The 13171-nt window shown below is 36.7% G+C and overlaps 1 protein-coding gene across 5 annotated transcripts in view; it reads right to left on the bottom strand.

The window, feature by feature from the left end:
* Positions 1–277: 277 nt before the first annotated feature.
* The window catches only part of grik4 (glutamate receptor, ionotropic, kainate 4), a 1016493-nt gene continuing 1003599 nt past the window's right edge, over positions 278–13171 (bottom strand). For all 5 annotated transcript variants that reach the window (XM_061973003.2, XM_061973004.2, XM_061973005.1 and 2 more), the window contains 3 exons: positions 12968–13096; positions 5312–5430; positions 278–1021 (listed from right to left, as the gene is read on the bottom strand). In XM_061973003.2, coding sequence (XP_061828987.1) covers positions 638–1021; positions 5312–5430; positions 12968–13096 — 632 coding nt within the window. In that variant the 3' untranslated portion in view covers positions 278–637. The remainder of the gene's footprint in view (positions 1022–5311; positions 5431–12967; positions 13097–13171) is intronic.

The following is a 13171-nucleotide window of genomic DNA, read 5'->3' as shown; positions in this document are numbered from 1 at the left end:
ACAAAAATTAAATGGTATATTAGATGGAATTGTAAAAATTCCATATAATATACCATCAAATTTCTAGTTAGGTACAAATCCCAACTAAAATACCGAAAATATTATCTGATTGCAAGAACATTTTAAAAGTATATGAATAAGAAGACATTATTAACCATTTTGAGTGTAACATTGTGGGGAAAAAAGTGAAGCACTGTGAATATTTTCTGGATGTACTGTACATGGGGCCCAGTGGGGGGTTATCTTGTTTGTTGTTTTCAGAAGCAACATACAAGTGTCAGATTAAAAAAAGTATTTTTTTAATGTAATTTTTTCCTCAAGAACAATATAACAACAATACTCAGCTCCGATAATCCAACAGAGAACAGGAATAATTTAAACTAAAGAAACCGCACGATGATAAATGACTGCATAGTACAAATGGCCCCGGGGTTGTTTGTCCTCAGTGTGTCCTGTTTGAAAGAGTGCTGAGGGCCAGCATGAGATGAGACACACTCATCACTTTTTCCTACGAGCAAGGGGAAAAATACGCCCCAGGAGATTCCCAAAAAAAGACCAGTCAGTATTTTTGTCCAGAAGTTTGGTCTCACTCCCCCCAAAAAAAGCAAAAAAGCAGGACATGTCAGCAAAGTAAATGTCATTCGGGTCCGCTGCTATTTGTCGCCTTGTCCCACTCTATGCTCTCTTCGCTGGGCGTCGGGGACGGCAGGGCCCCGCCGGGACGCATCCGGAGTCCCTGGAAGCGTCGGCACTCGGGGCAAATGCGGATGTGACTGCAGCCTCTGGCCACCAGGGCGGCCTCGTGAGCCAGTCTGTGGGAGAGCGGCTCGGGCAGTCCGGTGCCGGTGCACAGCTTGCCGTTGGCCAGGCTGACGGCCGCCGCTCGCGACCGCCGCTCCTCCTCGTGAGGCGGGGGCCGTGGCCGCAGGAGGGACGGGGTCCGGCGGCGTCTCACCTGCAGGCTGTCATGACACAGGACAATGCCCTGGAGCTCGCGGAGCATCTCCTCGCACGCTGACTGCTGCAAGCACACACAAGAGCAGAGAGCTTTTATGCCAATTAACCATATACGTACTAAAATGTTGTATAAAAAAACAAAACTAATAAAATTACATAAATACTGACAAAATTAATTCAGATCTGCCTGAAAATGAGTAGGAAGAAGCAGTTTATTTCATTCAAATATGTTACCACATTTCATCGAATAGTGGCCGCCCCGACTTAAGTGTGTTTTGATAAACGCTTTAAGTTGTGATGTGTATTTCTGGTCTTGTCATCTTCGTCCGGACAGAAGGACGACACGGCAGTGCGGCTGGATCAAAAGAGACGTCAGAGACGCTTTACTGAACCAAAAATTGCTTTATTACAAGCGAGTGTCATTAAACAGGTCTGCAGTACCCGGAGGAGGCCAGGTCCAAAAAAATAAGGACTTCTATCTGGAGAAGCCAAATAGTAGCCACCTTGACTTAAGTGTGTTTTGAGGTAAAAGTTAATCAACTTTATTACAAGCGAGCGTCATTAAAAAGGTCTGCATTACCCAGAGGTGCCTAGTTAAAAAAAAAAAAGGACTCCTAACTTGGAGAAGCTAAACCAGCTGTTTTTATATTCCTCCTTCCTGTCTCGGTGGGTGTGTGCTAAGTCAGGAGAGTACATCCTGACCATAAAAGGAGATGTTCGTGGGTAAGTGTCTGGAAAACAACTGCTTTAAGTCATAACTCAAATGTTGGCGTTGAGCTGGACAGGTAGTCTTTTCTCAAGGATAGGGCTATTACTTTTGCATTCCAAAGTCCCAATTAGGGCCTCTTTCCTACGAGAAGTGATCCAATCCACTTGCGAATATCAAACTAATGGGCCTTATCTATTTATGTGCTCAAATTGAAATACCACTATTCAATTAAACTTGGTGGTTTGCTTTCTCCATATGTAGAACATAATATGAGTTAATTAATTCACTTAAGTTGCAAGCAAACATTTGAGTTACAAAAAGAATCCCCGCCGTTAGTTGGCGTAGCAAATAAATACACAATAAAACCTGTAAGATTTTACTAAAACAGCCGATCTTACTCGTGAGCACTAGCTTAAAACTATAGAGGTCAACATAACTTTGTTTTCCAACCACGGGAATTGATATTCACTGACTTAAAGAAACGAATCATCAAAAAAATGGCCGAGCGCGTCAAGGAATTCCAGTGTATCGCTGCTAGTTTGCACCATGCTGAAGCAGATTGAGTATTACGCCGACCAAGAATGTTAAAATTATATCTAAACGGCGGACATTTATCCATGAAAATATGTAAAAGCTGCTGATGTTTTTTTGACGGAGAAGCAGCTGGAAGGAGATACCATTGAATTCCACTCTCCAGTGTAAATGCTGCGAATTATTATTACATAACTTCATAAATCTCAATTGTATTTTTTCTGTACAACATTTACTTTTTAAAAGTAATTTTTCTTTTTAAAAGGCATGTTACATGTTGAAACTGTGCTGTGTTTTAAGTCAGGAGCTCAGTCACAGAACCAATTAAGCTTGTAAGTTGAAGTACTAAAAAATAGTGCTGTTGAACAATTAGGTTTTTTGTTTTTTTCAAAATCACACTTACATAGTGTGGAAAATATATCTGGACACAAATACAATTTCATTGTCAGTTTTACTCGAACTTACATGATTAATTTGCTCAAAACACTATTATCTTAAGTCCCCGCAGCAAGTCTCGCTTGCACTATATGCATTGACCTGATCACTGACTGATCTGCGTACATACATGATTGACATATTTTTATGTGGTTAATCGTATGCGTTAACGAGATAACTTTGACAGCCCTAAACATTTTTTTTTTTAAATTATAAAAAGTGGAATAAATGAGTTAACAGGTGTAACGTAACAAAAACAAGTTGAATATATATATATATTTTTCAGTCTGTGAAAAGTTTGTACACTTCTGTTCTAAACCCAATAACATGCTTCTCACAGTTATCAAAAACGTTTGGAACTTAGTTTTACACGTTATAAAACAATTATACTTAGATATTGTAGAACATTACTGCGTTGTAACGTGCAGTTAAACAGCACGTCTCGGCGGGCGTAAGAACTGTCTTGTGAGACAGCGCTCTCTGCTGGATTTGTCGCGCTAATACCTTTCCCACCCCTGCAAACATTTGCATTTTAAAATGAAATGATAGTCCTATTATCTATTTTTTGTTGTTATTGTTGAGGAAAGTTAAAATATGGGATTTATAAAGGAAACAATTTAAACAGAAAGGTGCTGGAAAAAAAAAGAAAAAAGTTTTGTGTTAAAATTGTTTCCCATGAAAAATGGGAAAGTTAATCTAGTGCCATCAAACAGTTTTGTATTAAAACTATAATAATAATTTAAAAAAACAAAACAAAACAAACAAAAAAAAAAAAATATATATTTTTTTATATATATTTATATTCAGTACAGACCAAATGTTTGGACACACCTTCTCATTCAATGTGTTTTATTTATTTTCATGACTATTTACATTGTCACATCAAAACTATGAATGGACACATGAGGAGTTACCGTATGTACTTAACAAAAAAAGGTGAAATAACTGAAAACACGTTTTATATTCTAGTTTCTTCAAAATAGCCACCCTTTGCTCAGATTACTGCTTTGCACACTCTTGGCATTCTCTCCATGAGCTTCAAGAGGTAGTCACCTGAAAGGATTTTCACTTCACAGGTGTGCTTGAAAATCATCAGGGCAAAGGGTGGCTATTTTAAAAAGGAACTAGAATATAAAGCATGTTTTCAGTTATTTCACTTTTTTTTTTGTTAAGTACATAACTCCAATTGTGTTCATTCATAGTTTTGATGTGACAATCTACAACGTAAATAGTCATGAAAATAAAGAAAACACATTGAATGAGAATGTGTGTCCAAACTTTTGACCTGTACTGTATATATGATTCATAACACAAAAAGGGGGAAAATATTTAAATTTGAGTAAATACAATACACAGCATTTAAGATATTTTCTCTTTTGACAAAATTAATAATAATAATAAAGGATTCGATTTATATAGCGCTTTTCTAGACACTCAAAGCGCTTCACAGAGAAGTGAGAAGCCATCATTCATTCACACCTCCGACCACCACCCATCATTCATCATTCATTCACCAGTGTGAGTGGCACTGGGGGCAAGGGTGAAGTGTCCTGCCCAAGGACACAACAGCAGCGATTTAGATGGTAAGAGGCAGGGTTAGCGAACCTGCAACCCTCAGGTTTCTGGCACGGCCGTTCTAACCATTACGCCATGCCAAGTTTTCCCATTTACCGTAATATTTCGCAAAAAAACACTACACATTTTACAGTATAATTCTGGTTATTGAGTTGCTAGTTTTTTACTGTTAAAAAATACAAATGTGTTAACAGTGTACGTAAACAATATATATAATAATCAAATGCATAGGCATATTCATTTAACATTCAGTGTTACAAGCGGCCCTCTGAGGGTAGCCATAACTACAATGTGGGCCTCAATGAAAATTAGTTTTGTCAAGGTATTTGAAACACCAGTCTGTATGATGAGTGCAGTTCTACACCACTGCAAACTACAACCACAATAATCATAAACATTGCAAAAATAATTTACACAATTAAGCTTACATTATACAAACCAAAAACAGACACCTTGAAGTTAAACACTTCTCTATAGTATTGAGAAAAAAAAGGACTCAAGTTGACATTCACATACTGTATGTTTATTGAATTAAAAATCACAGTGTGGTCCATTTGAACAAAATCCAAAACAATAATCTAGTATCATTTTAAAGGCATCACTTTGTATATCACATTTTGCTAGAGTGCAGGTACATACATTTTTTTAAATGTAAGAAAACCAGCAAACCGCTTGTTTGGAAGAAGGCAAAGCTGGCTGCAAAGCGGCAATAACACGAGGCTACATTCTTTTGTATCACAGCGATGATCAAATATTTACTCTTACCAAATAACTTCAGCTATAATAGCTTGAACAAAAGGTGATGGAAAAAAAGGCTACGGCTGCCAGCACCATTAATTTACTTGACGACATTCAGTAGGACATACTCGAGTCTATGCAATATATTAGGACTCCAGTGGAGAATAATACACGTGTCGTTTCGGTGGGGTAAATCTTTGGTTTTTGTGCTGATTGCATCTGGAAGAAGACGCCTACATGTCACATGTGTGTAAGTGTGTGTGTGTGTGCAGGGGGCAGGAGTCTGGCAGCCCCACGGACAGGGTGAGGGTGCCAGTGTGGGCAGAGGGAGACAAAGCAGATGCATGTTAAATAGTCCTCTCTCACCTCGCTTCTCGGCGTGTGTCTCAGCATCCACACAAACTCTAGCACCGCCATAAAGATGGCCACCAGCAGGCCGCACACCAGCACCACAAAGATGCCGCCAATGTTCTCCATGCCCAGACCTGCGGGGAGAGTGGAACATAAGCAAGAAGTACATAATTTTTTTTTTTTTTTTAAAGTTTAATCCCCCCCCCCCCCAAAGTTATAATGAATGTATGGCTGTCAAAAGATACAAATATTTAATCATGGTTAATCACAGACATGTAACCAAGACCGATCATTTTCAAGTTTCTATTACTATGCCTAGACCAGTGTTTTTCAACCACTGTGCCGCGGCACACGTGTCGTGAGGTACAGTCTGGTGTGCTGTGGGAGATGATCTAATTTCACCTATTTGGGTTAAAAATATTTGCAAACCAGTAATTATAATGATGTGTTGTTGAGTGTCGGTGCTGTCTAGAGCTCGGTGTAATACTCTTCCATATCAGTAGGTGGCAGCCGGTAGCTAATTGCTTTGTAGATGTCGGAAACAGCGGGAGGCAGCGTGCAGGTAAAAAGGTGTCTAATGCTTAAACCAAAAATAAACAAAAGGTAAGTGCCCCTACGAAAAGGCATTGAAGCTTAAGGAAGGCTATGCAGAACGAAACTAAACCTGAACTGGCTACAAAGTAAACAAAAACAGAATGCTGGACGACAGCAAAGACTTACTGTGGAGCAAAGACGATGTCCACAATGTACATCCGAACATAACATTGCAATCAACAATGTCCCCACAAAGATGGATAAAAACAACTGAAATATTCTTGATTGCTAAAGCAAAGTAGATGCGGGTAATTTCGCTCAAAGGAAGACATGAAACTGCTACAGGAAAATACCACAAAAAGAGAAAAAACCACCAAAATAGGAGCGCAAGGCAAGAACTAAAACACTACACTGGAAAACAGCAAAAAAGTCCAAATAAGTCAGGGCGTGATGTGACAGGTGGTGACAGTACACCTACTTTGAGACAAGAGCTATAGTGATGCATGCTTGGTTATGCTTTAAAGTCATATCCAACAATTGCGACAACGACTTTTTACTGTCAACTGAGTTTTGTTTTTTAATGATTTCTGCTGGTGGTGTGCCTCCGCATTTTTTCTACGCAAAAAATGTGCCTTGGCTCAAAAAAGGTTGAAAAAGACCGGCCTGGACAAGCATGATTGTAATGTAAGAACTTTTTATTTTTATTTTTTTAAATTAAATCAACATAAAAAACACAAGATACACTTACAATTAGTGCACCAACCCAAAAAACCTCCCTCCCCCATTCACACTCATTCACACAAAAGGGGTTGTTTCTTTCTGTTATTAATATTCTGGTTCCTACAATATAGAACAATACAATCTGCAAGGGATACAGTCCGTGATTGTGTGTGCTGCTGGTCCACTAATAGTACTACACGGCAAAAACTGAAATCTAAATACCGGTAAGATTAAATATCTCAAATAAGGGTGATATTTGCTTATTTTCTGTCTGATAAGATAATTCTTCTCACTAAGCAGATTTTATGTTAGAGTGTTTTACTTGTTTTAAGGGTTTTGGTCCTAAATTATCTCAGTAAGATATTAAAGCTTGTTGCTGAGATTTTCTGACCTATATTGAGTAAAACATGCTTGAAACTAGAATATCAACTGTTTCAAAGCTGTGTCATCAACACTCACAAGTATAAAACTACTTTTTTAAAGTAATAGTTTCTTATTTCAAGCATGAAAAAAAAAATCATGACTTTGACACAATTGTGTCTCATATTAAAACAGATGACAGCCAAATGGACTTTGCTGTTTTATTTTCAATGAAACAATAAAACATCATATAGTAGTACAGTTATTATTACTGAGAATATACTTATTTTAAGGTATTTTTGGGTTCATTGAGGTTAGCTAATTTTAATTGTTTTGGAAAGTCTTGACAAGCCAAATTTTCTTGTTCTATTTGCAGATAATTTTGCTTAGTTCAAATAAAATACCCCTAATTTTTGTATTTTTTTTTCTTGTTTTTGAACACTGACTTTTTGCAGTGTAAACTTTAACAGTTCATTTTACTCATTTTCATTAATTACTATTTTTTATGTAATTGTTTTTATATTGTTTTACTTTCTTTTTTATTCAAGAATTTTTTTTATTTATTTATCTTTTAATTTAATTTTATTTTTATATTAGGACCTCATCTTCACCAGACCAGGTTGTCAATGAATGTAATGTAAGAACATTTTTTATTGTTTCGGTGGTTAGACCGGATGTGAAGCGTGGCGCTATTATTGTGAAGTTGCTATAGGATTGGTATAAGAAGAGACTTCACATGTTTTAACGCCGTGTTTTTCAACCACTGTGCCGCGGCACACTAGTGTACCTTGAGATATTGTCTGGTGTGCCGTGGGAGATTATGTAATTTCACCTAATTGAGTTAAAAATATTTTTTGCAAACCAGTAATTATAATCCGCAAATGTACCATTGTTGAGTGTCTGTGCTGTCTAGAGCTCGGCAAAGTAACCGTGTAATACTCTTCCATACCAGTAGCTAGCAGCAGGTAGCTAATTGCTTTGTAGATGGCGGGAACGACGACAATGGTTTGCAGGTAGAAAGGTGTCTAATACTTAAACCAAAAATAAACAAAAGGCGAGTGCCGCTAAAAAAAAAGGCATTGAAGCTTAGATAAGGCTATGCAGAACAAAACTGAACTGGCTGCAAAGTAAACAAAAACAGAATGCTGGATGATAGCAAAGACTTACAGCCTGTGGAGCAGACGGCGTCAACAAAGTACATCCGTAAATGACAATGCCAATCAACAACAAAATAGGAGCGTAAGACAAGAACTAAAACACTAAACACAGGAAAACAGCAAAAAACTCAAAATAAGTCACAGCGTTATGTGACAAGTGGTGACAGTACACCTACTTTGAGACAAGAGCTATATTGATGCATGGTTGGTTATGGTTTGAATTCATATCCAACAATTGCGAAAACGACTTTATTGTCGTTATTGCTGGGTTTCATTTTTTAATGTTTTCTGCTGGTGGTGTGCCTCAGAATTTTTCCAATGAAAAAAATGTGCCTCGGCTCAGAAAAGGTTGAAAAACACTGTTTTAACGAAAGTCTCCGATAAAAGTGACTCGGGACTTCCTCTCTACAGTCTTTTTTTACTGATGACATTTTATTCCATTTTATCACAGCGGTTTGAGTAACAATGTACATTTTATGTTATTACCGTATTTTTCGGTGTACAAGTCGCTCCGGAGTATAAGTCGCACCGGCCGAAAATGCACAATAAAGAAGGGAAAAACATATAAGTCGCACTGGAGTATAAGTTGCAATTTTTGGGGACATTTATTTGATAAAACTCAACACCAAGAATAGACATTTGAAAGGCAATTTAAAATAAATAAAGAATAGTGAACAACAGGCTGAATAAGTGTACGTTATATGAGGCATAAATAACCAACTGAGAACGTGCCTGGTATGTTAACGTAACATATTATGGTAAGAGTCATTCAAATAACTATAACATATAGAACATGCTATACGTTTACCAAACAATCTGTCACTCCTAATCGCTAAATCCCATGAAATCTTATACGTCTAGTCGCTAAATAATATTTGATATTTTACGCTAATGTGTTAATAATTTCACACAGAAGTCGCTCCTGAGTATAAGTCGCATCCCCGGCCAAACTATGAAAAAAACTGCAACTTATAGTCCGAAAAATACGGTAATGCACAATATGCACTCATCTGTAATCCAAAAACAGACGTGAAGCTCCTCCTCTCCACAAGCAGAAAAGGCACCAGCAGCATTCGCTCCAATGATGCCGTCTCACGGCGATTGAAGATAGAATACTATTTTCTTGTCCGTGGAATTATTTAACATGGCTTTTGACCGGAGATTTCCATATTGTACCCTTCTCTTTGTGCATTTCTGCTCGCTAATTTTGACCTTGTGGCTCATCAGTAACTGGACGCCATTACACATTTCCCCAAACTACGGAACGGGCCAAGGGTCAAAAAAAGAGTCAACACACATGCACATTAGTCACAAGTTAAAAATAATTATCATCATTAAAATAACTTATAGTAATCGCGTTATCGCGGGACATTTTTGGGTAGCAGGTTATAATTTGCTTTGTGCATGTTTTTAGCTGTTTGCAAATGCAACAAATCATTGTATTTCAATATTTTTAAATCAATAAATAAATGGTTTAAATGTTCTCTATACCCGACAATATGTATATTTCTAACTGATCTTTTTTTGTAACATTGTTAGTGAATGAAGTGTACTTTTGTAGTTGTTTCCCCATATTTCTACACAGTTTTTTTGCTTTACCCATCATTGAAATATTTGCCACTTTATGTTTTATGTTTTTTATATGAAATTTCCAGTTAAATTTAATCACACAACACTTAAAACCTTTAGCATATCCATATGTGGAATTAAATGATGGAATGGATTAGGCAAAGAAATGAAACAAAGCAGCAATATGATTCAGTTTAAGAGACTGTTCAAACTACAAGTGTTCACAAAGTACACAGAATAAGAATTATGATGAACATCTTGAAACTTTTTTTTTATATATAGAGATTATTTATGTATTAAATATTTGTTTACTTACTATGATGTATTATTTATTTATTAGTTATTCACTGTTCTGTTACAGAGGACAAGGAAATGGGATACAATTGCTATGGTATGAAAAGGGGTAGGATTAAATACGCTCCGATTCTTCCTACTCCTTTTCAGACGTGCTGTAATGAAACAACTGGAAATGTGTGATGCATTACATTGTATCGTATGCATGTTCCACATAAACTGAACTGAACTGAAAACTGAATTATTACACCCAAAAATGTGTTTTCTTTTACCCCTTCAATGTATTTGTGTTTGACTTTCTCTTTTGTTACCGAAAAACATTATTTTAATTTTACTCAGGTTTAAGGATAGTCTGCTTTTGTCAAACCATTTTTTTAATTTGTCCATTTCTTCTGTTATTTGTATTTGCTTCTGTGTGTTCTCTCCTGAACAAAAGACAGTCGTGTCATCTGCAAAAAAAACCTAATTCTAAGTCCTTTGTAACTTTACAAATGTTGTTTGTATAAAGATTGAACAATTGTGGTCCTAGTATTGATCCCTGGGGTACACCATAATATATATTTAGCGCTGTCGATGTATGTTCGCCTAGCATGCGGCTCTTTAGTGCCGCCCCTAGTGGCTCCCTGGAGCATTTTTAAAAAAGGATTTAAAATGGAAAAAGATGGTGGAAAAATATTTTTTTTGTTTTAGTATGTTTTTTGTTTGAGGACAAACATGACACAAACGTTCCCAATTGTTAGAACTATCACTGTTTAATATGTTTGTGTGTATGTTTCACTGATGACACTGTTTGGTGAACATCGTTTTGTCCGACTCATTTCGGCAGTTTTCGAACTCACCATAGTGTGGACTGTGACGAAACAGTGTGTTTACATGTAAAATCTTCCACTCCTTTGTCTCATTTTGTTCACCAAACGTTTTATGCTGTGCATGAATGCACAAAGGTGTGCTTTGTTGATGTTATTGACTTGTAGGAGTGCTAATCAGGCATATTTGGTCACTGCATGACTGCAAGCTAATCAATGCTAACATGCTATTTAGGTTAGTTGTATGTACATATTGCATTGTTATGCCTCATTTGTAGGTATATTTGAGCGCATTTAATATCCTTTATTAATGTCCTCTGTGTATTTAATTTATATTTGCATGTCTCATGACACATTATCTCTGTAATATTGGCTCCATTTCAGACAGTTGTTTGTGTGCCATGTTGTTCCAGACCACAGCAAATATTACCTAGCTTGCCAAAGATTGTAATAAATCTATTAAAAGAAGACAGCCTGCAGTTTCCTTTAACTTGGACACACACATCTATACCTTTGGCAATTAAAAGCCAGTCATTTCCAGGAGTTATCTCACCTTCTGAGTAGCCTCTGATTTACTAATGGTTTCTAATGTAAAAATGTGTAGAATAAATATTACATTTCAACATTTCTGTCAACGAAGATTTGCTTCAGCCTGCGACACATAGTCATTTTGATAGTAGGCTATTATAGCTAATATAGACACCTACAACATATGTTGCCTTCATTTTTTGCGGCTACAGACAGATTCGTTTTTTGTATTTTTGGTCCAATACGGCTCTTTCAACGTTTTGGGTTGTCGACCCCTGGCCTAGCTTCACATATTGCTTTTTGTTGGTGAAGTAGCTTCTTACACATTTCAAGACCAACCCTCTGATGCCATGCAGTTTTCATTTGTTGATTAAGATACTGTGATTATTTGTGTCAAATGCTTTTGTCAGAACCATGAACACTGCAACACTGTTAATAATCTATGGCAATAGTAATTTCCTCTGTTATTTCGATAAATGACATCGTTGTTGGAATGTTAGCTCTGTATCCGTATCTGTTGACCGTGAGCATTCTACTTTTATTCATGAATTTGTCCAATCCGTTAAATAATTTTTCAAAACTTTAGAAAATTGGGGAAGTAATAAAAACGGGTTTATACTAGAGTTGTCCCGATACCATTATTTTGGAACAGGTACCATAATTATTTAGATACTTTGGTACTTTTACAAATAAAGGGCACCACAATAAATTGCATTACTGGCTTTATTTCAACAAAAAATATTTTGGTATATTAAAAATATGTTTCTTATTGCACGTTTGTCCTTAAATAAAATAGTGAACATACTAGACACTTTGTCTTTTAGTAGTAAGTAAACAAACAAAGGCTCCCAATTTAGCTGCTGACATATGCAGTAACATATTGTATCATTTTCCATTTTAGTATTTTGTCAACATTATTAAGGACAAGTGGTAGAAAATTAATTATTAATCTACTTGTTCATTTATTGTTAATATCTGCTTACTTTCTCTTTTAACATGTTCTATCTACACTTCTGTTAAAATGTAATAACCACTTATTCTTCTGTTGTTTGATACTTTACATTAGTTTTGGATGATACCACAAATTTGGGTATCAGTCCAATACCAAGTAGTTACAGGATCATACAATGGTCATATTCAAAGTCCTCATGTGTCCAGGGACATATTTCCTGAGTTTAATAATATAAATTTAAAAGAAAAGAAAAGATGATGTTGTGATGCCAAAAAATATTGACGTAATCATAATAGTATCGACTAGAGACGCTCCTGTACTTGGTATCATTACAGTGGATGTTAGGTGTAGATCCAACAATGGCATTTGTTTACATTTTGACCGGACTGGTACTTTTCAGAGGCGGTATAGTACCAAATATGATTCATTAGTATCGCGGTACTATACTAATACCGGCATACTGTACAACCCTAGTCTATACTGTGGTTTGTAAACTGGTGTTTGTCTCCAGAGTTATAAAATGGTACAACTTTTGCTTGGGAATTTACCTGTTTGAAATGATAGTAGGAAGTGGTATCACGTATCGGCAGAGAGTTGAATGAAGCATAGGGAGCTCAGGTGGGAAAATTAAAAAGGGTTTGAGCGATGATTGGCAGAACATGTGATAGGAAAGACAACCAAGGCAAAACAACAATCAGACGAGAAAACACGAGGACATGAGAGGGACGAGAAGATGAACTGAAAGACGAACCTTTGGCCCTGTGGTCCTCTTCCTTTGGACACTTTCCACCATCCCACCACTTCCTCTTGAGGATTTCTAAGCGATTGTCCTCCTGCAGCTTGAGGATGGCCAGGTCAAACTCGTCACGATACACCGAACCTGCACGAAAGAAAGTAAACAGCAATTTAGAGATCGAGAAGAAAGGACACACTTTGGAGCAAAAAGCAGAAAGTT

Source organism: Nerophis lumbriciformis, linkage group LG17 (genome assembly GCF_033978685.3).
Source record: "Nerophis lumbriciformis linkage group LG17, RoL_Nlum_v2.1, whole genome shotgun sequence".
NCBI lineage: Eukaryota > Metazoa > Chordata > Actinopteri > Syngnathiformes > Syngnathidae > Nerophis > Nerophis lumbriciformis.
The sequence above is the reverse complement of the archived record's forward strand: the minus strand, read 5'-3'. Positions and strand labels throughout refer to the sequence as shown.